The sequence below is a fragment of the Miniopterus natalensis genome, chromosome 8 (assembly GCF_054644295.1).
Source record: "Miniopterus natalensis isolate mMinNat1 chromosome 8, mMinNat1.hap1, whole genome shotgun sequence".
NCBI lineage: Eukaryota > Metazoa > Chordata > Mammalia > Chiroptera > Miniopteridae > Miniopterus > Miniopterus natalensis.
In genome coordinates, this window is record NC_142088.1 from 39153636 (window position 1) to 39181546 (window position 27911).

The window sequence follows — 27911 nt, forward strand, 5'->3', positions numbered from 1 at the left end:
GACTACTACTCACTTTATTGCAATACTTGCTTTATTACAGGGTCTGGAACCAAAACCAAAATATCTCCCAGGTATGCCTGTGTCTATTTCCCTAGGTCACATCCTTTCAGTTATCAATCTGTTTATAATATAAAGTTGGGTCCAGGCTCCTGGTCAGAATCTATACATCTTTCTCCTGGCTGATGCTAATAATTGATCTCCTCTTAGAAATTTAGTTAGCGCTCCTTTCTCAAGGGAGTTCAAATATTAAAAAGACGAAATGACCTGAGATTAACATGGACTCATAAATCCTAAGGCTTTTGATTGTTCCACCTATTAGAGTGAGCTAACATCCTACAACTGATCTTGGCCAACTCTTAAGGAGACCCATGGTTGTTGGCTGCCATTCAACAACAGCTTTTAGTCAGCACTTCCCAGCCATGGAGACTCCAGGATCTATCTGCTCCTCTTCTAGGCGAGTCCCAGTGTTTGCTTCCTCAAATAGCTACAGGTTGGCTGAGTCTTTCAGCCACTGGACAGCTCAGTATTATTCCCTTAATACCTGCAGCTAAAGCATTTATCTACCTCTCTAGAAATATCTAAAATGTCTGTAGCTCTCAAGTCCTCTAAAATCCTATAAAAGAAGTAAGCTTATAATACTGCATGTTGTCACACCCATGCTATATTTTCTCCATAGCAGTCACTACCATTACTTAAATTCTTATTGTTTTCCTATGTATTATGTCTCCCCTTCCCCAGGACTTTGTCTTGTTTATAGTTGTAGCCTCAGTACCAGGAACAGCGCCTGGCATGTTTATGCTCAATACACCTTGGCTTTGAGTTTGAGTAAAGAAGTGCACAGGAACAGAGCATCTGATTGACAGTTAACCTAAGAGTCTATGTCCAAGGTAAAAAGGTAACTGGAAAGAGCAAGGTATTAGTCTAAGGGCCCGGGAGGGTCCATATGACCAGACCTTCCTTGGTTCCCGGCATAGGGATTCATGGCTTTGGTATTTTGTGGGCCTCAGGTGCTCAAATAGACTAGCCATTAAGGGTAGACACTGAAGTGGCCAGGCAAAATTCTTTACCCTAGGAGTGGTTCTATCTATTTGTATTGATAACTTAAAAGTGTGGGGGGAGCAGAATATGATGATGAAAAGCACTCTTTCTAGTGAGTGGGATGAGAGAGAGACTGGAGGAGGCACTGATATAAAAGATGAAAATAGAGCCCTTAGATTCCAATCTCTGTCTCCAGGCTAGTCTCACTGAGGCTGGCATAAAATAATTGGTATGATTAAAATAAATACAGCCCTCTAATTTTTCCCCCACAAAGCTACATACAGTAAATAAGAAATTATTTTGAGAAACCAAAGGTTGGGGGTAAACAGTGGTACCCCTTGCACTTGAAATGTTCTGAATGGAAATTTCCATAGTGAGAACAGGCACTGAGAGGTAATAACATAGGTGATTTCAGCAATGTGTAGGAAAACCCTGGGCTGTCAGATATAGAAAAAGACGACGTACCATGAGTGAAGCTACCCCAAAACATCAACTCTAATGTCTAGGACCATGCTGTTTTCATCGCATCTCTCTGATATCAGGTGGGTGGATAATCATGCCTTCCCTCTTCCATCCCTTTCATAACACACACACACACACACACACACACACACGAACACACCTGATCTCACTGGCAAAATCACAGCTAATGCACTGTACTAGGCTGTATCTTAAGGATACCTGTGAAAATGCAGAGACTCTTTCCCTGAGTCCAACGCAGATATAAGGGATACTCTGGAGTATGTTATGTTTTGTTTATCTATAGAGAAACAAAAACTATGGTTTATAAATTAAACCAACCTCCCTCCCTCTCCCTCTTTCTCTCATTTTGTCCACACTGAATGCTTTCTCCACTTGTAGAAAAGCTATAGTCAATGAACTGTTGTGGAACTAGAAATATGTAAATAAAGTGAGACCTTTTGCTAACTGCCAGGCTGCCAACATGCATTGAACAGATCTGCATCCTCTCCACGTGTTTTCTCCCCATCTTCTTTATACTTTCTCTTTAAAAAATTAGCTAAAACTGCATTCTCACAACAGGTCACAGTACTATTTGTATTACTAAATGACTCTTCTCTTGTCTAAGAGGACTCCTGAAAGGCTTTATTTATCGTAATACGTTCCTCTAGTGCATTATGTAGATAATTACTTGACAACAGACCAGAGGAGTAGGGACAAAGAGGACGAATTTAAAACCAAACCTACTGCTAACTGAAAATGAATCAAAACTAGACAGAAGAATTTTAAATTTTTGATCTTAAGTGAATGAAAAATAATTGTTTTAAAAATCAACCGTGATGCAAATTTCTTCTAAAATGCCGTAACGTTTATCTATTTTCTTCTTATATTAGACATTTTTGGGAATGGAGACAAGCAGCGCCATATTAGTGACTGTATCCTAGACCTAACCATCTGTGATTTGTCAGCTGCACAACTTGTCCATCATCATGTCCATCATCAGTAATCCGAGCTGCTGAGGTTTTGTTGATATAATTAGTGTTACACTACACTAACCCTACTTAATGTTACTGATATGAGGATGGTACTTTCATCTTAATTTGAGAAGCAGAGTTAATAACCTGTCTCCCTTTTGATCTCTCGAGTAATGAAATTAGCTTTAAAAGAGAAGTGAGTTGGCTCACATACATGTATACAGGCCAGAAACCTGTTAAAAAGTCCAGTGCCATTACAATTTCACTTTTTTGCCAGATGCCATTATTGAATTGCAGGTTCATTAACTCTCAAATACTGTCTCCCACAATCTTCCAACAATTTCAGTTCCACTTTAATTTAGAGATAATGTTTGTGAATGAATTTTATGTTAATCCATAAACTATTCATAATTTTGTTATGGACTAGAAATCGGCACTTAATGAATAAAAAAACAAGATACTGAAAAAACATGCCCTTTTTTAATAGTTAATGCAAATTTTCACAGGGGCGCTGATCATCTTCTCAATCTAGGCCAGTGCATATTTATTGAACAATCAATATCCCTACACTTGACATTTAAACATTTAAATCGTATATAGCAACGTTAAAAGGAATAGTTTCAGCACTGTACTTATTTCTGTGTTAGTGTTTACTTCTCTGTTAAGTAAATAAAGGAGTGAAGTAAATGCAGGGGTGGGCAAAGTAGGTAAATTACCAGCCATCATTACCTAAAAGGTAAATCATAAGTAAGGATACGAAATAATAAAAAAAGAAGACAAATAATACAAATAAATAATACAAAAATAAATAAAATACAAGAATAAATCCTGTGTTTCAGTACTCACAACTGTAAATCTACTTTTGCACACCCTTGTATAGTCTCTAGTGTTAATTTAATCAAATGATCTCCTCATCTCCCCCTTTATTCTAAACAGTTATTTTCAAAGCTTGACAGACATTTCTTTGGCATTGCAGACCTATTAAGCAGTGGGATAGCATTGTGGAGAGAGTGACATTTCTATGCCATATTCTAATTTAGTGTCCTTTGGTCCTCTCTAAAAACAGGAGTTGTTGATGTTTTAAAGGTTTGAAATTATTTCTACTAAAATTGATACATATTATCTATAACTACTAAGTAAAGGAAAATTGATAAAATAGGATATACCAAAACATGGGAGACTTTCTCTTAAAAACGAGTTCTTGCACTTTTTACATTACGGTGTTATAGTAGAAGACATTGTATTTCCTTTTGGTAAGTCACTTAACACATAATTATATGCTAATATCATACACTGCACTAGACGCTTAGGAGCCGGAAGAATCAGTTCCAGCTTTAGGTTAGTAAACTTTGAACAAACGACACTCAGAGCAAAGGCTTTTTCTTTTCTTTCCAGAACGGACTTATCTGGCTTTCCCGCTTTAAGCACGTCGGGGCCTAGTGGGATATTTCCGGCAAACGCGGCCTCTTCCAAGCCTCAGTTTCGCAGAAGCTCCCCCTCTCAGGCTCCAGGGCAGCGGGAAGGTGGGTTTAGGCGCGCGCCGCCCCCTCCCGGCGCTTTACTCTTCTTCCCACCCAGGGCGGGGAGGCGACAGAAACGGAAATACCGGCCTCGGGGGGCTGGGCTCCGGGGACTCACCAGCTCCCCCTCCGCTCTTCCCCCTCGGGCCACTCAGCTTTCCCTCCCAGCAAAACGTCAACCCCTTCCAGCGACCTCAACATCCACCTGCTCCAGCGCCCCACACCCAGCCCGCCTCCAGCCGGCTGCCAATCACTGGCTGCCGCAGGTTCTGTGCTACCGAGACACCTTGGTTTTCGCTCCCTGGTTCCGCCCCCTCCAAAACTGCTTCCCGCCCTTCGGGCTCTTTGTCCAATCACCAGCTAGTGAGTGTCCTTTGGTTCCCGCCCCCTCAATCCCCGCCTTCCCGAAGTCCCGCCCTCTCCCTTAAACCTGACGGAATCACCTGACCCGGAGGCGCTCTGTCTGAAAGGAGGCAAGAAGGGGCGTGTGCATGGAGGGGAGGGGCAGGAGAAGAAAGGGGGGATGCCGGGAGTGGGGCGGGGAAAAGGGTTGTCAATCCAATCTCGCGAGAGAGGACGGAAGCCTGTGGGAGTCCGTGGCCTTTAAAGTGCCGTTCAGCCCTTTCCTCCAAGGGTAGTTTGTAAACACTGCTGAGCTCAGGCCTCCCTGGCGACCGAAAGGAGCATGAATTAGTGACTTAGAAAGGTGAGTGGTGATGGGGAGAGGGCCGCAAGGCTGGAGACTGTAGGGCTATGGAGAAAGAAGGCACTAACATGGCGACGTCGCTCACCATAGTCCCCACCCCCCGCTTCCCATCACCTCGGGCGCTCCTGCCTCGGCGCCCAGCCCTCGGGGCGACTGACTGTGCTGCCACCCCAGCGGCCGCGCTGCGTCGGCTTCTGGAGCCCGACCGCCCGGCCGGACCGTTAGGTAACTGCCGTTCGTTGTTCCGGCCCCTCCCCGCTCGCGCGCTTTCCTAACGAAGAGGAAAAAGGAATAACGGCTCCTCTTAGACCCCTCCCCCCGATTTATCTCCTTTAGTCAGTTCAGAGGTTCCTGGGTAACGCGTCGGGTCTGCTCAGGGATCAGGGAGCCTCCCTTCAGTCCTTGGTTTGAGCAGGAAGAGGGTTGGCTCTGGTTTCCCACTGAGAACTCAGTGGTTGGGGACTGTGTATGTGATGGTGGCGGGGATGTGGATGGGGAGGCGCGGCTGGAAAGAGGGTCAGGGTCACTTGCTGCGGTGGAACATGAAGGAACAAATGGTATGGAGAATCTGGGAATTGGAAGTCTCGGCCTTTTCTGCCCTTTCTTCCCCCTCACACTCCCGCCACCCCCACTTATCCCGGTGGGGCGGGGCTGAGGTGTGGATGTGTATTGATTCTTTTATTTCCCCCCACATTTCACCTCCCTGGGTGGACTGCAGACCTTCTGTTGGGAAATAACCTGTGCTTTTCCTTGATGCCCTAGAGACCAGAGCCGTGTGTGTGTGTGTGTGTGTGTGTGTGTGTTCGTTCTATGTTCGCTCGTTGAACTGAAACTGGAAGGAGGGAGAGGGTGGAGGAGCTGGGGACCATTTGTGTGCCCTTATGTAGTATAAAATTGCCCTCGCTTAATGGGGGAGTCTTAAAACTGGTGAAGCCAAGAGTAACACTACAGTGAATGTGATGGAGTAAAAGGGATTACTCCTGATGAACTTTAGTCATATTGACTAATCCTTAAATTATAATGTGAAAGCTACAATTTCTTAGGAATTTTAAATCTTGGAAACAGTAACAATGTATGAATTTAATGTATATATTTGAAATCAGAACAAAAACTGTTCCTCTGAGCACATTTTGTCCTACTTGAAGAAATTCATAATCACTGGCATTGTCAGTAATAGCCTTTCTAGGCATAATCTTTAACCATGTATTCTTGGTCTCCTGTACCAAAGCTATGAAGGTGAGAATTTTGTTAAAAAGTCAGTCCTACAGGGTTAAGTGCCCTGAAAGACACATACAGTAGCAATTATATCTCCTAATTAAATTTGTTACACTGACTGAGGAATCCATTGTAAACACTTTTTTTCAAAATTGCAGGAACATTTATGTAAAGTATATGAAAAAATAGAGATTCCCTTATGCAATCAAGAAAACAGATTTAAGGAAGTTCATGCATCTTTATGGCCACCAGTAACTGAGTTACAGTTAAGAGTCTTAGTCTTTGTAATTATAAGAATCTTCCAAATTTACTGTGGTTTGTATGCTGCTTTCCCAAAACATGTTTAATCTGGCTTTGAGAAGATGCTACTACCATTAATTTTTTAATTATTTAAAATATATTGTGATAATTTAGAATTTAGGTGTTTGTATTTTAATTGTCAGTAAGGAAGGAGCTTTCAGGGACTTTTGTGTGTGTGTTTTTAAGGTGCATAAACATGTATTCCAAAAATTACTGCATTTTTTTCACTTGGAGTATTTGTTTCATGTTTTTAAACCAAGATAATAATAGGAATGGTTATTATGTCAGCTCTTTAATATTTTGCAGGGATACTTTTTATTGGTACTCAGGATTTGGAAGCAATATGAATATCCAAAAATTATATGCTATGCATCAAACGTCTACTACCTATAACTAGCGTTAATTCAAGAAATCATCTACATTTTTCCTACCTAAATTTTTGTATTTTGGAAAGTTGGGTTTCAATAATTTATTTATTTGTTTTTAAATATATCTTTATTGATTTCAGAGAGAGGAAAGGAGAGAGAGAGAGAGAGAGAGAAACATCAATGATGAGAGAGTCATTGATCTCTGCCTCCTGCACACCCCCAGCTGGGGATCGAGCCCGCAACCAGGGCATGTGCCCTGACCAGGAATCGAACCCTGATCACCTGGATCCTAGGGTGATGCTCAGCCGGGCGGGTTTCAATAATTTATATGTTCTCTGCTATTATATAAATTGTTAGATCAAGTTTGTGGATCTTAGTATGTCACCATGGGAAAATAACAGAATCTTTCATGTAAAACCCAATGGGTGACAATAATTGGATATTCAACTGATCTTTATAAAAATCAACACATATGGTACATGTTATGCTGTTCCTTGTAATTAAAATGTACTGTAAAAAAATTTGCATTGTTGTAGTCAATAGTTTAACTGAGTATTTCTGTGTTTATCCTATACTCACCTCTATTATTTCAGGCTAAGAACTTAGCTAAAATGCTGCATGTTCTCTTAATGTTTTTAATGACGAGGTAGTAGTGATAGTATTTACCTATTTCTATCTAGGAGAATACCCCATAAAACATTTTATTTCTTCTGTTCTGTTTCTTAAGCTCAGCGTCAAAAGTTAGAATTAAGTATAGTTTCATAGAAATTTAAGGAAGTTTGTGGATCTTTAAAGTCAACAATAATTTGAATTATTTTACATATATTATAAATATATATCATATAATTATATATACATATATTTATTATGTACTATTTTCACTTATTCTTTTTAACCTTGAAACTGGTGTCTTTATTTACATTTTTAAGTACATTTAGTGATGCTTTTTTTTTCCTTTTTGGCATTTTGCAGTTGGTAGTAAAGTGTTTAAAAACTTTTGCAACAGGAAAGGACATAAATAAATAGAATGTTTTGGGGGCAAGGCCTGTTCACTCATGCCTGTATTGTGTATCTTAAAGATAGTGGTTCTCAACCATGTTTTCTGTCTTAATACCTAAAGAATAGAAAACACTTTCAACAGTAGTAGTAGCTTATTACCAGAGAGACTCTCAAAATTAATCGGGAAAGACAGGGTAGGAATCATTGTAATTAGCAAAAACTATTTGAAAAAATACCAAGTGCATTTTGGCTATTTTGATAATATATGGTTTCCTTCATGTGTAATTAAATTTATAAATATGTTCCCTAAATGTTCTTTGGTTTGCCTAAGTGAACCTTTGCTATTTCAGTTTTATAGCTTCATTTTTTTCTAATTCTGCTTTTTGGGCTAGTGTGTTTCTTTTTATTTATTGAACGTTCGTTAGAATAGTGTTACTAGAAATCAACTCCAGTTTTGCCCTATTAACAAATAATCTTTTTCATTATTTTTGTTGCCTTCTAGTTTGTGCATATATATTATCATTGTTACAGAATTATAATATAGAATTTTGTTTTATTTTACTTTTATAGCATTAGCATTTCTTCCATGTTATCTAACCTTTGTGTAATATTTAATGGTTACATGATGTTTACCAAATGACTATTAAAATGTCCTCAATTTTAAGTGCCCAGCAGGAAAATAATTGTCTTCAGTTTTTGCCTACTTTAACATTGAATTGAGCATCTCTGTGCATATGTCCATTTGCTTATTTTGAATTGTTTACATAGTATACTAATCTCAAATGAGATCACTAGGTCAGAGGATATAAATATTTTTACAGTTGCCAGTTTTTTGTCTCCCCAAACATTTGAACAAATTTACATCATCAGAATATGAATACATCAACTTTGTCATAATTTCACCAACTGTGGAGTTGTGCTTATTAATAAAGGATTGTTTAATTAGGAATGATTGGTGGAAATGAGTTGCATTACTTAGCAGTTTGATTTAGTTGACCATATCAGTCTGTAGTTATTTGTGCACCAGTGATCTATGTGCTGGGACAAATATATTCCAAATTTACTGTCATTTCACTGACTGTTTCTCTTAAAGATTACAAAAAAATTTTTTTAAAATATGTCTTTATTGATTTCAGAGAGAGGAAGGGGAAGGGAGAGATAGAAACATCAATGATGAAAGAGAGAATCATTAATCGGCTGCCTCCTGCACACCCTCTACTGAGGATCAAGCCCACAACCCGGGCGTGTGTTCTGACCGGGAGTCGAACCTCTATCTCCTGGATCATAAGTCAATGCTCAACCGCTGAGCCACATAGGCCAGGCTACAAAAATTTTTGACAGTCTAATAACAATAATCCTTAAATTTTATGCAGTTTTACATAGTTTACATGTTGGATGTCTTATGCTAGTTTGTTTTAATATAAGAGCTATCTTCTGAACTATAGATTTATGAACTACTAACTCATAATGACATTTTCATATAGGTAACCCTTGAAATAAAGAATATGCATGGTATAGCCAAATTGAGTTGTTTCCTCAGTATCATTTTCTGGTACATAGTACGTATGTCATCAGTGTCTTAGGGTAGTTTTTAGTAGCCAGATTGTCATGGGTCTACCATTTATTATCCGTGTCACCTTGAGCAAATAATATAACTTCTCTATATCTGTTTCCTTATTTTTAAGAAAAACAATAAATAATTAACATATATACAATGCTTAAAACAGTGTCAGGAACTTAATGAGTACTTAGTATGTGCTGTGGTAATTATTGTTAAAGTTCATTCAGAAGTAATAATAATCTGTCATAGGCCCTCCAGGCATGTGTATCAGCGATGTAGCTTGAAGACAGTACATCAACCGTCTGTTTGGTAGCTTTGACAATATAGTTGAGTGTCCCTAGGAATTTGTAATTTGTGGTAGAATTTACCACCTTAGAATTTTCATAAATCCATGTGAGAGGATATCTCATTTTTTGTTTCACATACGCCCCTTCACCCCAAGTCAGACTTTTTCTATATAAAGCTCATGCAATATAGCATATCTATATTTTGAGATGTTAGAATTGTTATGTTATGATTTCCATAAAATCCAGGTATTATTTTTTTTCTTTTCTACCAATCCCACTTATAAACATTTCAGAGAGAGCTTTAATTTCTTTCCCGCCATAGTGGAAGAGATGATTAAATTAAAATACCACATTTTTAATGTTTGTTCTTTTGAATTCTTTACTAACTATTTAACTATCGTAACATCATCTGTTCTCAACCAGTGTCAAGAGTCACTGGTATCTTTTATCATTTTTAAGGAAGGCTGTTAATGATTGTTGAAATATGGGTGTTTGAGAATTATTCCTGTGGTAACATCTCTTTCACTTAACTTGAATTTTGACATACTTTGAGAGTAGAAAGAGGTGAGCTTAGCAGTGTTGTAATAGGAATTGTATATAATTCTTACCCTATCTTATTTGTGGACTCTTCATAATGAGAAATTGTTTATGTACTCTTAATAGCAATGATGACTATGAATTGTTGTATTTGGGGAGCTGTGAATTTGTTTTCTTTTTACTTTTACAAAAGACAAGTTTTAGTAAGAAGAAAGCAATGATAAGTACATTTTATACACCTACCTTGAACAAAAATAATGCATTGGACATTATTTCAAATAACAGATTAGATTACCAAATCTAAAATGATGTTACTAATAAAAACTTCCATTAGCACTGTTCATATTCATAAACATTAATCTGTATGTTCTTTGTATTTACATATTTCTAATGTTCTGTTGTAATTTTAAACTATAAAACAAGAACTTGCTTGCCTTACATTACCTAACGATTAGAGGCCTGCGAATAATCAAAACTCACTTTAAAAATGAAATTTAACTTGGACTACTGATTTTTATTAAAGAATATTTTGAGATATTGGGCTGACATCACTATTCAGATACTAATTATGTACTTTCATGAATACAATATTGATAAAAGTCTGTGATACTCTTTATATGTCCCATCAACTTTGAGGAATTTCATCAAAACTTCAGTATACTCGTGGGAGTTGTGATACGTGTGAAGGACATCTGTCATGTCTGCTGTGAGTGGGGAAGAATTAAAAAGTGCTTTCCTCATTAAAGCTGGGCTTATACTTTTCTCATATTGGAGGAGTTTGATTTCATTACATTGATGGACTAAACGTTATGTATCAAATAACATTGGGTCAGAGATAAATGTAAAAATCTTCTAAATCTTAAACTACCACATGTAGTTCTCAGTTTTTGGCTTTAAAAATAAAGAAGGTAATAAGATTAGATTAATTAAGCATTAGGAAAATGTACATTTAAAGTCAAAATAAAATACAGTAAAACTTCTAATAAACTTAATGGATACCTCAGTATGAGTACCATGCACTGTACTATGTATTTTACACATATTTTCATTTATTCTTTTTGACAACCCTGAAATTGATATATTGTTTCTTACTGGAGAGGATTGTAGTGAAATCATGCTATTTAAATTTTTCCTAATATAGAATTATAAAGACACTTTAACATTGAAAAGGGAATGAAGTCCTTCCAGCTGCAGGTTTTCAAACTCTTAGGTTTAAGTTTGTTATTGTGCCCATTTTGCTGTCCTCATAGTGAACTCTAGGATTAATTCGTGCATTTTGTGGTGCTCAACCAACATATAAGGGAACTGTAGCACAGAGGAAAGTCTGTCTATAAGGTGCTGCTGATGCCCTTGACGCCTTGGTACACAAGCTTACCCTCCTGGGCATCTTAACATTTTTTGCTCTATTATCTAATTCTTCATCACAAATTACCACATACTTTGCATCTTAAAACAACACAGATTTGTCTCACAGTTTTTATAGTTCAGATTTCCAACTGGGCTCAGCTGAGTTCTGCTTAGGGTCTTACAAAGCCAAAATCAATATGTTGGCAGAGTTACATTTCTTTTTTGGAGCCTCTGGGGAAGAATTCACTTCCAGGTTCATTCAGATTGTTGGCTGAATGCAGTTGTAGGACTGAGGTCCCTCTTTTCTTGCTGACTGCCAGCCAGGGCTGATGTTTGCTCCTGGAAGCTGAAATGCTTTCAGTGCTGCCCTCTCCAGTAATGGTAGGTCAGATCTCTCTCCCATGCTTCTAATCTCTGTGACTGCTGCTGTGACTGCTGAATCTCTGATTCCAGAGGGAGAAAGTTCTGTGCTCATGTAATTAAATTGGGCCCCCTGGATAACCCAGGTAATCTTATTTTAGGATCTGTAATCTTTTTACAGCTTCAAAGTCCTGCCATGTAACATAACCTATTTACAGGTTCCAGGGATTAAGGTATGGGCATCTTTGGGGGAAGGGATCATTCTACCTACTACACTCATGCACCTGAAAAGAAATTTTATTTAAAAAGTTGAAAAAAATATAATTTCTGGCTTTTCTAGCTACCACTATTTTATAAATACCCTATTTCCATGGTGATTTGATACTATCATTCATTTTAGAAAACAAACTTGACTTTCCATGTTGATAGCACTCTTGCAAACATTGTGAAGTTCCTAAAACCCATCTTACCTTCTGTAAGTGACAAGCATCAACCCAAGGTAACACAGTATAAAAAGGGCAAGAATCCTCTGTATGGGCAGGGAAAGCAGTGTTATGACAGGAATCAGAATGGCTGTGGTGGGCATAAAAAGCTGATTTTCCACAAAAAGGCTAAACTACAAAGAAGATTGTGTTGAGGCTTGAATGGGTTGAGCCTAACTTCAGATCTAAAAGAATGCTGGCTATTAAGAGATGCATACATTTTGACCTGGGAGGAGATGAGTAAGGGCCAAGTGATATAGCAGCATATTTTGTTTTATTACGTGACAGTAAAATCTCAATATGTTCACTTAAAAAATCTTGAATTAATTCATCTTTAACAGTTGGAAACTTCTGTTGTTCCTTTTTCTTATTGAAGCTTTATTTACTTTCCACTCCTCTAACAATTTTATTTGAATCCAGTGTATTTTAATATTTTAAAGTATTTATTAATCACCTTATCTCTGCAACAAATATAAATTAAACTTTTCAAAGTTTTTTACTGATTTCCTCTTTGTTTTGTTCTCATGGAGCTCTCTGTCAGGATGGTGCACTTTTGGACAATATTTTGAGAGTGGAAATCATTAAATAAAAGTGTTTTTATTGTTCCAGTCATTACCCTATACAATATATCTGAATTCAAAACATTCCTAAGCATAGGGCAAAACACCATTATTAAAGCCATACTTTGCTTTAACAGAAATATTTATAAGACAGGAAAAAATGCAAGTCTGAGATGTAATGGTACCTTGATTAATGGAAGCTTTAATACACTCTTATTTTAAATTATTCCCTTTTTTGGTCCATGGAGGGTTTTACATCCTGGGGCAATGCATTGTAATAAGATTTGATCTGGGTGAGAGAGATGAGTTTCATTTGAAGAGTAGAAGAATGAGGACTTAAGGAAAGTAGGCAGATCGTTTTTAGGAAAGCACACATATGGAAGTTGAGATGGAAATTGATTTTCTTAAAACTTATCTTGTTCAGATGTCTTTTGGAAAGTCTTAGTTACCTTCAGTAATACATACAGCTGTGTGAATACTGCTGCCTTGAGAGACTGTCCCCCTTTTGCCTAGTGTCAGTTCTTCCACAAGACCAGAAGCCAGCTCTTTCTTCCAACCAGGATTGCCTTTATGTTAGACTCATCTGGGTCAATGTCCAGGAAAATTCCTTTCTCGTGCTACCTTTTGAGCCCTGTTTCCTGGCACAGTATCAACCTTTTTCCAGAATACTTGCCTTCACCAGAGATCCTACCCCTTACCCATAGGTTAGTTATATCCAAATACCAGAAATACATAATACAGCAGCTAGGGTAGGGTAGAGACCTAGAAGATGGGAACCTTTACATTATCCTACAGAGCCACTTGTTCTTTGAATTGCTGCTTCATTTATAGTCCTCAAGTTACGTTTGTATAGCCGAATATCCCTTTCCCTTTAAGGAACAGGCTGTATATAAAACAGATTTTGGCTGCCAGCTTTGAAATGAATCTTTCTGGCTTCTGGTATTTGCATCAAAGTTTTAAACATACTAAGGCTATTTCAGCCGACTTTATTCAAGGTAAAGTGCAACCCTTGTCTGTACAACAAGGAAATCTCTGAGGTTCATGCATGACCTAATAATGGGAGAGAAAGTCTTTCCCTTTTAACATCCTGCTTCTGGGTTCACTGCCTTCCCCTAATGCATTTTGTAACCGAGCCTTCTGCCAGCTCTTACCCAGTCTCACCTTGGGCACTCCCATACTTACATAATGGCCCTGTACTTCATGGACTGCTTAAATGAGTTTGTCCTCCCAAAGTACAACTACATAGGTTTTTTCTTTACTTTGGCATTGGTAGTCTGGTCTTTCTATTTTCCCCTTTGTCACCTACATATTGGCCTTGCATACTTACAGAAGTCCTTGTGAACACTGGTCTTGCTCCTTGGTCCTTGGCAGGACTTTCTGCTTTTGAAAGTTCCTTTCAGTAGACTTTTAAGGCAGTAGACTGCCAACCATCTCACATTTTAAAATGAGATGATGACAGAAACAACTGATTGTCCACCAATATTCATTCTTTTCTTTTTCCTTTTTAGCTGAGCATATGGCAAAATAAAAAATATATTTCCCAGTTTTCCTGCTATCTATGGCCATATGACTTAAGTTCTAGCCTATGGAATATAAATGGAAGTTTCCTGTGAGATTTCTAAAAAGACTTCCTAAAGGTTGACTATTGCTTATCTCCCCATTCTTCCTGTTTTCTGATCAGCAGATGTAATAACTACACCTTGAGCAGTTATTTTAAACCATGAAGGGGATGCCACGTGTTAAGGGTGGCAAAACAACAAAGTAGAAAGAGCCTGGGCTCATAATGATCATGGTTCTAGACTGCCTGTGTTTATACGAGAGAAATAAACTTCTGAGTCATTTAAGCCATTGTTATTTTGAGTTTTCTGTCAGTCACAGCTGAACCTAATTCTGATTCAGATATAAAGTCAAGCTGTTTCCAAATAAGAAGCACATAAACTGGTCCCATGGATGTTGTGGTGTAGTACTGACACAAGAAACAGTATTAATCGTCACTCTGTTTTGATGCTCAGATTCAGCACTGCCATTTCACCTGTCGTCTATGACTACCTTTCCCTTCCAGTATGCTAAAAAACTTCGTTTTTCTTCTTTCACCAAGATTCCACTGCCGTACTTCCATCCTTGAAACTTACACTTCTGATAATTGGCAGTGTGCCTGGAGTTATAGGAGGTTACAAGATAAACATCTTCCTGGAGCATTGAAGACTTTGGAGGGAACCCTAGTTTTTATATTAAATAGAATGGAGGCAAATTTCACGTGCATTTTAAAATATAAAATAAAATATGCATTTTTAAAATATAGTGGATGGAGTTGAACTGCATGAGGCATTTTCTTTAGACCTCAGAGTAATGAGTTCACTCTTTTCTTCATCTTAGAAGGAAACCTGGGAAGCACTGCTTACCTGATTAGAACTGAGGGAGTCCTAGGAGCAGAGTGAATAAAGCTCATGGCCCACCAGCTAGAAAGGTAAGAGATTTTAAGCTTTTAATGCAAAAGTGGCCTTTTTATTTTGTGATTGTCTCTCAAATATTACTGAATTCAACAGATGTTTCCAGATAGTAGTCCTCAGAATGCTAGTGTTCTACCATACTAACAGTGTCTAGTAAAAAAATTCTGAGGTTCAGCAAATTTGAAAATGTCCTTTAGAAGCTACTGTGCATAGTAGCACACTAATAGCACACTGAAGTGTTTAATTTTGTTTAACCCAGAGGCTCCTAAACCTATCTGACTAGGGAGCACAGAGTCCTAATATGAAAGTCCCAATTCTCCTAGGATTTTATAAGGATAGCAACAAGTTAATCCATGACATATTTTCTACATTTCAAAAATATTTCGGATAAAACGTTTTACCCACTCTAAAGCTGTTAGCTAACTAACAGCTAACTAAAATGTCAAATGTATTTGGCTTGAATTTTATCAACTAAGTTTAATACCATGATTATTTCATGCTGATCAAAAACATTGATAGGAAGTTACATACTCAAACATTTACCTTTATTAAACATCTATGTGGCAGCCACAGTATGCTGATGTTAAAAGATACAGAGTACAATGAGTTCTGATCTCGAGCCATTTATAGTTTAGGGATATAGCTTCTAAAAATAGAAAGAAAATACTGATTTAATAAATGTGGCCCAGAATACAGAATTTTTCAAAACAGTGTGGTCTGGTGATAGAGACTTTGTCAAATATACCAAGATACACAAGCAAATTGGCCTATGCTATTGTATCTGATTCTAGAGATTCATATCAAATGAGAAACTGGGTATAAATGTACATTTACTCTAATTTTGACAAAAATTTGGAAAATACTTTAAATGTACATCTGCATTTGAAAAAGTTAAAATTTTTCAGCAAGTATAAGGAGGAAAGAGTTCCAACACTTGATAATTTTTTTCTTACACACTAATACCTACATTAAATAATTTTGAGCTACTTGTCCAACCTAAATGTTCAAGTCTACTGATTTGGTCACAACTATTTCCCATAAAATGTAAATTCCATGAGGCCAGGGACCATGTCTATATCATTGTACTCTGGAGTCTAACACAATTCCTACCCACCTGTACCTACTCAATGAATATTTATTGACTGAATGACTAAGTAAATGAGAGATCTGAATTTCAGGTTAGGGGGATAGTGGGTGGAGGGATATCAGAGGTGAGCGGTGTTAACTAAGAAAGGGATGGATAGTGGGAAGTGAGACTGAGAGAGGGAGCTGATTAATAGCCTGCTTGACTGAATCCAAGAGATGAAGAGGTAGCATGAGATTGGGATAGGAGGCAGAAGGCAGTCCATTGCAAGGATTTGAAAATAATGTTAAGGGTACGAGGTTTTATCCTAAGAGCATTTTTCATAAGCAGGTCCTTTTCTCTTATTTTGATTGGTAATGCTTGAATTCAGGCCATCATTCTGAATTCAGGCTAGTTAGCAATAGCCTGTACTGGTTTTCTTATGCATAGTGTTGCCCTCTGTAATCAATCCTCCATACTTCTAGTAGTGATCTTACCAACATGTCCCTTTCATTATCTAGTTCATCTGCTTAAAATCTGTTCATTTTTTTACAGCAGAGTTAAGCAAACTTTTTCTTTAAAGGGCCAGATAGTAAATATTTTAGGCTTTATGGGGCCACATGTGGTCTCTGTTGCTTGTATATGTTTTTTTAATTTATTGATTTTTTGTTTGTTTTAATCCTCAGTAGTGTTGATTTTTTGTTTGTTTTAAGAATAGTTTATTGATTTTTAGAGAGAGAGGAAGGGAAAGAGAGGGAGAGGGAAACATTGATGTAAGAGCACATCGATTAGCTGCCTCTAGCATGCACCCCACCGGGGATCAAGCTGGCAACCCAGGCATGTGCCCTTGACAGAAGCAAAGTGGCAACCTCCTGGTGCACAGGACATACCCAACCAAGTGGGTCACACTGGCCAGGACTATTTACTGATTTTTAGAGAGGAAATTGGGAGGAGAGAGGGAGAGAGACATCAATTTGTTGTTACACTTATTTATGCGTAGATTTGGTTGCTTCTTACATATGTCCTAACCTGAGATTCAACCTGCAACCTTGGCATATCAGGACGATGCTCTAACCAACTAAGCTAATAAGCCAGGGCTCAATTGCTTATTCTTCTTCCCTCTCCCAACCCCTGCCCCAACCAGTTACAAATGTGAAAGACTTTCCTAGCTCAACATTTCAGCACAGGGCCATAGTTTATAACCTCAGAGTGGGGGTGGGATGGGGAGGTAAGGATGGAATCAAAACTCCTTGCCAGGGCATTAAAGGCCCTTCAAGATGTGCTTCCTTCTCTGGCCTCATCTCTCTTCCCTTCAACCTCTGTTTTACACTTCAGCCATCAGAAATTCTTAGAGATCCTTCAGTATATTCTGCTTTATTGTGCTTTCTACATGGTGTCTCTTGTACCCAAAACATCATCTCTAGCTGGCTGATGCCTCTTTCATTGAGAAGACTAAGTTCAGGCATTGCTTCCTTCAGTAGTCTTCCCATACCCTCTCTCTAGAGTTGGCCAGGTAGTTGTCTTAGTTAGGGCATAGAAAATCAGATAAATTCAGGTTTTTTAAAAAAAGGAGCCTTACACTCAGGATATAGAAGACCCTCTCATGACCCAATTGTAAGCATATTTAGGCATCTCAGAAACTGTTGCTTCATCTTGGCTGTACGGTTTCTCATCTCTCTTTCTGTGCCTATTCCATTCTGGCTTTCATCAATTTCTTATCAGTATGAAGATGACAGAAAATATCCACCAGTTCTGAATATGATTTTGAATCTTTGGTGCCCACCTCTGGCTGATTTTTTTTTTCTTTTACAAATTTCCTGAAGAGGTAATATGATTGGCTTAACTTGGTCAGGTGTCTCCCCTGGTTCACCTGAGCCAGGTATGTCAGGGGCTCTTGGGTCAGATGTATAGGATTGCCCTTGGAAATTGTTCTGTAGTATGATTCTCTTTGTTATTAACCTTGCAGTACAGAACATAGTTTTTCTATTCTTTGATATCTCATAACATGAAAGTTATAAACTAGAAACAAGCAGAGAATTGTTAGAGAATCCATATATTTTGTAGTATTTCTTTCATATAACCACTGCTGAAAAACTACATACTAATTATATCATGGTTATATGTGAATTATTATAGTGCATATGTTATTTACATACAACATAAACTGTAAGGTTTTTTTAATTTTAAATTTTTTTAATTTTAAATTCTTTTTTGAAAATTTTCTTAAGTTCAGAATCTTTTAAAAGTAAGTTGCCAGCCTGATGTCCCATCATCCCCAAATATCTGTTTTCTACAATAAGTCAGTCTCCTACAAAACCACAATACAACCATGAAAATCAAGAAATTATTATTAACATATTACTATCATCTAATTTGCACATCCCATTTAAATTTTTCCAGTTATTCTAATAATGTCTTTTTATAGTTCTAGCAAAAAGATTCAGGCTACAATCTCACATTGCAGTTAGTTATGTGTCATTGGTCTTTTTTAATCTAAAACAATTCCTCAGTCTTTCCTTGACTTTGATGACTTGGACACTTTTGGGGATTATAGGCTGGTTATTTTGAAGAATTTACCTCAATTTGGGTTTGTATAATACTTCTTCATGACTAAATTCAGTTAATGTGTCTCTGGATTACTATCATGGAAGTGATAAGAAGATATCCTTATTATTGCATCCTATCAAGGTACTTGGTATTGATTTCCCCTATTTCTAGTGTTAATTTGGATCACTTGAGTAAAGTGACGTTTGCCAGATTTTTATACTATAAATTACTTTTGCCTTTAGTAATTAAAATGTATTTTATAGGGTGATCCTTTGAGAGGATGTAAATATTCTGTCGTGTCAAACTTTCAGTTTATTCTTTTATATCAGTATAGATTAATGGAATCCTATTTTATTCATGATATGGGCCATTACTGTCATCATTTATTTTGATTCTCAAATTGTCCTAGATTTGGCCACTTTCTGGCCAAATTCTTATGTAAGTCCTTCTTTACTTTCTGGCTCAAGATATTCAAAGCCCATCCTGTATTTTCCCTGCCCCAACCCTGAAATCTACCAAATTTTCAAGGAGCCCAAGTTCCTTTTGGTGGAGAATGGTATCTAGACAAATTCTGGGTGCTAAGTATCATTGTTCCCAGGCCCTCTCAGTGGGCATAGGTAGGGAAATATATGAATATTTGTATGCATATATGTACCCATTATCATCTATAGGGTGTCCCAAAAGATGTATACACACATTTTGAATAATTATAAAGGTAGTGTTTATTAAAATACATTTCATTTTCAAAATTGAGCTATCAGCTGTTAAAGTGTGTATATTTTTTGGGACACCCTGTATATTTCTGTATCTTTATATCTATATTGAAGGTCATTTTTTAAAATGTGTTTTTACTGATTTCAGAGAGAGGAAGGGAGAGGGAGAGAGAGATAGAAACATCAATGAGAGAGAAGCATCATCACTTGGCTGCCTCCTGTATGCCCCCCCTGGAGATCATGCCTGGCCGGCATGGCTCAGTGATTGAGTGTCGACCCATGAACGAGGAGATCACAGTTCGATTCCTGGTTAGGGACACATGCCCAGGTTACTATCCCCGGTGGGCTCAATTAAAAAAATAAAAAGAAAGTCATGAGTTCACACCAATATCTCCAAATCTCATCTAATACAATGGTTCATTATGTATAATACCTTCACCCATCGTGTGAATTTACCTTTACCAACCACATCCTTGATATATTTACTTGTTCAGTCAGTTCCTGTGGATGTGTATAATGAATTGCCTGTTGTCATCAGACCCTCTCCTCGTTATCAAGTAGATATCCTCCTGCTTGGGCCCTGATATCTTTTGCTGGATTGGTGCCAACCCTGTTCCTTACCCCAGGTGGATGCCTCTTCATGCTTCTTGGGCATTGACATCCCACATCAGTATACGTACCCCCTTGTACACTTTCCTCACCCAACTGAGACTCCCCTCAGATCCAACCCCTCTTTTCACCAATGGACACCTTGCTTACCTGCCAGGTTCTAACACTCTGTACTGGGCTGCGCCTCAGTGACCTCAGGTGCCTCCTATTAAGACACCCCTCCCCCCCCCCGAGGCTTGACTTTTATATAAATTTTAAGTTATAAGAAATGGTTTGCTGGTTAATTTCTCCCATTTTCTTCTATTCACCTTTCCTTAAAGTGTTCTTTACTATTTTCTTATTGGCATTTTATATTATGTGTGATTTTATTTGATAAAGGGTGAGTTGTATAACTCTACAAGTCCCCAAAGAGTCCTTCTGTATTATTTTTTTTAAAGGTAGTTTACATAAAATTTTGGTATAATTGGTAGACATAGAATAATAGCAAGATATAATTGTTGATATGCTTAGTAGAGCAAGGCATACCATTTGGTAGGCATGGCATTAGCAATTGAAAGGTTCTTATTTCATTTTTTACTTGAGTAAGTCATTTCACCCTTTGGGACTGCTTTTGTGGGTTGAATAGTTGGACCAGATCAGGAACACAGTGTGGAGCTACATGATCAGAAGTCCATATCATAAGAAAGAGCTTATGATCTATATTCAAGAAAGAGAATTTTGTTCTAACATTTTTTAAGAATCAGCAAAGGAAGCACTTCACAGATAACCATTTTACATATAAGAAGAAGTTCAACCTTATTAGTATGTCAGGATATGCAACTTTAAAATTAGTTTTTTCACTAATCTAACAAAAATGTCAAAAAATAATATCTACTGTTGGTGTGGATGTTAAGAAATGAGGCCTTTCTGTACACTACTTGTAAAGTAGAAATCAATATTATATATTCAAGGGCAGTTTAGGAATATAAATCAAAAGCCTTAAAAATATGCCTTCAAAACCCAGAATACTAATTTGAAAGATTATGTGCACCATTATGTTCATTGCAGCATTATTTATAATAGCCAAGCTATGGAAGCAGCCCAAGTACTCATCAGTAGACAAGTGGATAATAAAGCTGTGGTACATATATAAAATGAATATCACTCGGCCATTAAAAATAACTAAATCTTATTCTTTGTGACAGCATGGATGGACCTGGAGGGTATTGTGCTAAGTGCAGTAAGTCAGTCAGTCAGAGAAAGACAAATGCCATATGATTCCACTTATGTGGAATCTAAAGAACAATATAAATGAACAAACAAAATAGGAACACTCATAGATACAGAGAACAGACTGATGTTGCCAGAGAGGAAAGCGGTAGGGGGACTGGGTGGAAAAGGTGAAGGGATTGAGAAGTACAGATTGGTAGTTACAAAATAGCCATGGGATATAAAGTACAGCATAGGGAATATAGTCAATAATAGTGTAATAACTATGTGTGGTGCCGGGTGGGTACTGGAACATTTGTAAAGTATACGATTGTCTAACCATTATGCTGTACACCTGAAACTAATACAAAATAATATTGAATGTAAATTGTAATTGAAAAAAATAAAAAACATTTAAAAAGTATACACACACACACACACATATGCCTTCACTTTGACAGCAGTTTCACGTCTGGAAGTTCATCCTGTGGAAATTATTGCACAAAAATTTGTCCTCAAGGATATTCATTGATGATGAATATTCACAAATAGAAAGTTAGAAATAAAATCTAATATCTAATGATACTATTTATTGATGTGCCAGAACTTAGATAATTGCATTTTAAAGGAAGTTATAGTACTTTTTTTACAGCTTTTAAAATTATTTATCTCCATACAGTTATAAGACTGGAATATGTGCTCTGGAATGTTAAGCAGTAGTTATCTCTGAGTAGTGGTATTTTGGGGGACTTTCCCCCTCCCCCTTTTTGCTCTTCTATATTTTTCTGAGAGAAAATTTAAAGTTCTTTATAACATCTTAGTTCAGTAGTGTAATTAGTTCATATTGTCAGAAAATAACAATGACCTTCTGAGCCCCATTTATAACTTCGGCTTTAAGGGTTTTTTTAGTAACTATATGATATTGATCAATTTATGTGGGATACCTAATAGTGGAAATTGCTCTGGCTATGGTTTTGTTATTGTTTTTCCAATCCTCACCATAGTTTTTATTGATTTTTAGAGCGAGGGGAAAGGGAAGAGAGAAAGAAATCAATGTTAGAGAAACGCATCAATCGATCGATGGCCTCCCATACAGACTGGGGATTCAGCCCACTACTATAGGTGTGTGCCATCACCGAGTCAAACCCACACCTTTTGGTGTACAGAATGGCACTCCAACCAGGCAGCCTAGCCAGGGCATGTCTGACTATGTTTTAACAAACAAAATTCTAAGTGTACCTTTAATCATGTTTGAGCTTCCAAAATAAAGTGCCTTATAGCAATGAAATACAGAAAATATGAGGAGCATATACATGTTTATATGTGAAATTGTCTTAGAATACTGGAAAGAAGAGGTCTAAGCTAGATGCTTCATTAGTTAGTGTAAGCTCCCTTATTATCCTGGAATCTTTTGAGTTTTGAGGACAGGTATTTTTCTTAATTCACCACGACATTCCTAGTATCTGGCATAGTGCCAAGCATAAAGTAGACACTCAAATATGTATTTGTTAACTAAAGAAGAAAAAGTAAATTTAGATAACACTAGATTATGAGGACAAGATAAAGGAGTATAAGAAGAAATGTTGAGAGAGATTAGAGAAACCAAAGAAGCTGATTTGTTTTAAATTTTGCCTAGAACCCTCCTGTGTAGTCCTTTTTTTTTTTTTTTCCTTTTTTTTTTTTTTTTAAATCCTCACCCAAGGATATGTTTCTTACTGATTTTCTTTAGGGAGAGGAAGGAAGGGAGAGAGAGAGAGAGCCAACCATGCAGACATAGACATAGATGTGAGACAGAAACATTGATCTGTTGCCTCCGGCATATGCCTCAACTGGGGATCAAACCCACAACCTAGGTGTGTGCCCTGACTGGGTATTGAACCCACAACCATTTTTGGTGTACAGGAGGATGCTCCAGCCAACTGAGCCACCTGGCCAGGGCCCTCATCTGTACTGTTTATGACAGTGATTTTCCCACCAGTGTAAGTTGTAGATGCTTGCCAGAGAGAGTGATGTGGTGTAGTAACAGTTCTCTATCTACAGTCATTGACTTCCTCAACAATTTATAGTTTAACAAAAGCCTCCTTCCACATTTTCCTATGAGCACATTTCCAACCTTGCTGTAAAAGGGATATAAGCCTGGATTTAGAGGTTTGAGATTTAGTTAGATTAATAAAGAGATGGCACTTGAGCCTCCCAGAGGAATTATCATTTATGTCTCAAAGTGCTTCAACCGTTATATTTACAGCTATCTCAGCTAGGTATTAGAAAAATAGTAATAACGAATGAGAATTTTTATTGGTTGGCTAGGAAATAGGCTGATGTACAGGTAAGGATCTTCTTTTTTAGAGAAAGGAGACAGCTATGGTGGGGGAGTGGAAAGGATGAAAGAGGAAGGGGTACCAAGGGTTAAATCTCAGAAGGCACTTCTAGAACTATCAGATTGGTCCCTGCACTACCTCTATATTCTCATAGTATTTTAACTCTCATTCTTACCAAAGGAATTGAAATTAGATTTCTGTATTCCTCTTTCTTCTGTTAGACTGAAAGTTTCTCAAATGCAAGCATTGTTTTTTTCAAAAAATCTTTGTGTCTTGGCATATATTTGGTGTCTAAATGCTTCTGGAACCTAACTACGTTTAAGTATTGCTTTGGTTTTTCAAAGCAATATAGTGACAAAGTGAACTAAACTTATTTGACTTGTTTATGTCATACAGCTATTTATTCATTCCTTAATATTTCGAGTAAATGTTTTGAGGTTGGCACTGTTTTAGGTAGTTAACCCAAAAATAAGTTCTTTGCCCTTATTGAGCCCACATTCTACTGGTAATGACAGAAGCATAACTTTTATAGATTTCCTTTGTATTCCTTTGGATTATTCTTTTTCCTCTTCTCACAGACAGCATGGTAAAGATGGATGTGAATGAAGAAATGGAATCTTACTAGATACAAGTTTTGCCTGGGGCCAGGGATAAAACCTTCTACTTGCTATCTCCTATACCACATCGTTCTTGATTCCAGATTTAGAACTGTGGCTATTTACAGATTTCCCTATAAGAAATCATACACTGTTCCTGAACAAGACATTCTTGACACCACAATTAGAAGCAAAATTATGAAAAATAAAGGTTTTCTCTCTGTACCATTGGCTTATTTGAGTAAGCATATATATAGTTACTCTGTTCACCACTAGATGGGGTTTTAGTGAATACAGGATGAAATAATATTAGCAGAGTTTTAAAAATGGGCCACTGACCTAGATTGTTTCAGTATGTTACTTGTCCTTAAGCTAATATCAAATAAGTAAGTTATAAAGTTATGGAAGAGAGAGCTGCTTATATAGATCAAATACATTATGAAACAAATAGATTTTAATGAATTAGGCTGAGAACCGGACCACCATGAACTACATTTTAAAAAATTAAAAGCCTTTTGAATAGATGTCTTGAAATGCTAGCTCTCATCTTTCTCATCAGACTTCAGAAGTCAGGCTTTTCACCCTTTTAATGGCTGCTCTTTAACCACTGCTGTAAAGGTCTAATTAAATGTTTCTTTCTCTTTTACCCTCTTTGTGGTGGAGTTCAATATTTAATATATATCTTTATATGTATTTATATAAATGTTTAAGGCATTTACATGGATGATGTTCATATTTAAGAAGCAGTACTCTATTATAAAGATTCTTAATAGTGACTGGATTTTTGGATGATAATAATGTTACAGTGTCATTATTTGAGTGTTGTTTTGTTCCACAGTGTTTCAAGAAATTTTTCAATACTATTAACTGTGGGAAACCACCTGTTTTGTTTTTCAGTATCCTTGCCATGAAAAAAAGGACGTGATAAGTTGTTCAACTTATGAAATTCAAGTTACATGTGAATTCTGCCAGGTATGTATGCAATATTTGATTTTTTTAGCCATTTTTAATATTTTAGAGTATAAAATTTTTCAAAGGTTGTTTCTAGATAGGTATTTTAGTGTTTTTTCCGTTAATAAGAAAACACTTATCTAGTGTGTTGTTTAGCTGAATATCCTATTGTTTTTAAATTATTAAAAAGAGCATCAAAATATACCTAACTATGACAAATATAAACATATTTTAGGGTTTTGATTTCTCCTAAAATGAGTTACAAGCAATACTAGTCCCATGAGATACAGTACTCTGTAAAAAGGGGTTCAAATAGCAAATGGATGTGGAAAAAATATGCTAGGTGCTCCTTTACTCATTTCACTTGAACATATTGATGGCTCTGAAAAGTCGTACCAAAAATAAATAAATAAATGCTTCAGCATTTCCCACATTTGTTGGGCCACATACCTTCTTTCTGTAGTAGCTATTGTCATCCCTGTTGGAAATGCTTTGGGAAACACTGCGCTGAAGTTAACAAGCTAGTGTTGAAAAGGGCAGAATTTTTAGTTGAGTCGAATACACTTGTTACATATAATTTCTAGAAAGAATGCAAAAACAAAATAAAAACCTACAAGTTGATGGAATAATTGGGAACTTCAAGTCTAAATCTAAAAGTAGGAAAATAATCTTGACTCAGAAATATCTTTTTTTAGTTATTTTGTTCAAATCAGGATCCAAAAAGGTCACCATACTGCATTTGGTTAGTATGTTTATTAAAGCTCTCATAACCTAAAACAGTTCACCCTACTTCCTACTCCCCACCCCACCTCCTCTCTTTTCTTCCGTATGCTTTTTATTTATTGAAGAGACCAGGTCTTTTGTCCTATAGAATTTAGCTAATTGCAACCTGGTAGTGTTGTTTTACATGTTTTTCTATCACCTGTATTTTCTGTAGTTGGATCTGCAGAAGCTTGATTACATTCAAATTTGATTTTACTTCCCCCAAGAATACTTCATGTGTTTTTATTAATCCTCACCTGAGGATATTTTTCCATTGCTTTTTCAGAGAAAGTAGAAGGGAAGAAGGGGGTGGAGAGAGAGAGAAACATCAATGTGCGATGTTTCTGGTTGTCTCTTGTGCACACCCCGGGAGAGCGAGCCCACAACCAAGGTACATGCCATTAACTGGGAACTGAGCCCACCACCCTTCAGTGTGCAGGCTGACACTCTAACCACTTAGCAACACTGGCCAGAGCTACTTCATGTGTTTTCTTTTGCATCATATTAGGAAGCATGTAATGTCTTTTTGTCCCACTTTTAGCGATGTTAGTTTAAGACTGACCAGTAAGTTTAGGTGCTGTCAGCTCAGTCCAATCATTATAAAGTTCCCATCACTTTTTTTCCTAATGGTTTTATCAGAAATTGATGATAGTTGCCTAGATCCATTATTTATTGGGGGTTAAAGTGGTGATTTTCTAACGACAGTATTTCGTTCTTTCTGCACTTTACTGTTTAACAGGAAGGATTTAGCCTGATAGACCAGGGTTCCTACCCCTTTTTTTTAAAATCCTCCCCCAAGGATATGTTTATTGATTTTAGAGAAAGAAAGAGAGAGAAACATCGATGTGACAGAGAAACATCGAGCAGTTGCCTCTTGTATGCACCTTGGATTCGAACCCACAATCTAGGTATGTGCCCTGACCGGGAATCGAATCCGAAACCTTTTTAGTGTACAGGAAAATGCTCCAACCAACAGAGCCATTTGGGTGGGGCCCTACCCTTTTTTTCTATAGTATAAAATTTGCATGTTCACATATATTTGTCTACTCATAATAAGATAGAAGATAGGGTTAAAATGTCAGTAAAAGTATATTAGTTCACATCCGCATAGAAAAGGTAGTAAACTTAGTGAAAATTAAAAAATGCTACATTTTAAATTATTCTTTATTTATAAATCTGTACTGTAAAACATTTAGCCATTTCTTAATGTTTTACTGTAGGCAATACAAGGACCTGTGGAATATGAGTGATGACAAACCCTTTCTATGCACTGCCCCTGGATGTGGCCAGGTAATACATAAATTACTTTAAATCATTTTGTATATTTATATTTGTTAAAACACTGATGACAGTATATGTTGTCACTTTAAAGGATTCTCTTACAATGTTTTGTACAATTTTGGAGTTAAATGAAAATAACCCAGAATAATTTGGGAAAGAAACTCTTCTTTTTCCTCATTAGCATTATTGAGTTTTGAAAAATTCAATCTAATATGAAAAAAAGCTACATCTTACAATGGAAAGATGGAAAACCTGGACAAAATCTCAGGTTTAAAAGTATTTTTATTTGACCATTATCGCTTGAAAATCACTGTAAACTGCCTAATTGGAAATTAGATGTACATTATCTTATATGGAAATTATTTTATTTGCTAAACTCGTAGAAATTAGCTAATATTTACCTGAGAGTATTACTAATGTATTAATGTTCTTAAGTCTAACATCTTTAATACAGAGCATGTGTGAAAGCTTTTTCAGAAAATAATACTTTAGTGTTGTTTCAGAAAATAATATTTTACTGGTTTGTAACAGGCTATTAAATTATTAATTTATTGCTATTATTATTCTAATCTTAAAATAACTACAGGCACTAAGGAATTAAAGAATAAATTCAATGTGTAGTAAAATTACAGAATACTTAAGTATACAAATTATTAATCAGAAATAAGTAGGAAAGTGTTTTATTCTGGTATATCACATTTACTCCTTGGATTTGGTACT

General features: G+C 36.8%; 1 protein-coding gene across 4 annotated transcripts in view; it reads left to right on the forward strand.

Annotated features, from left to right (window-relative positions):
• The first annotated feature begins 4566 nt into the window (after positions 1 to 4566).
• Positions 4567 to 27911, forward strand: part of ATF2 (activating transcription factor 2) — a 70878-nt gene continuing 47533 nt past the window's right edge. For 2 of the 4 annotated variants that reach the window (XM_016206880.2, XM_087819756.1), the window contains exons 1-4: positions 4567 to 4697; positions 15090 to 15180; positions 25095 to 25169; positions 27131 to 27200. In XM_016206880.2, coding sequence (XP_016062366.1) covers positions 25138 to 25169; positions 27131 to 27200 — 102 coding nt within the window. In that variant the 5' untranslated portion in view covers positions 4567 to 4697; positions 15090 to 15180; positions 25095 to 25137. The other 2 variants (XM_016206958.2, XM_016207026.2) reach the window with 2 other exon arrangements.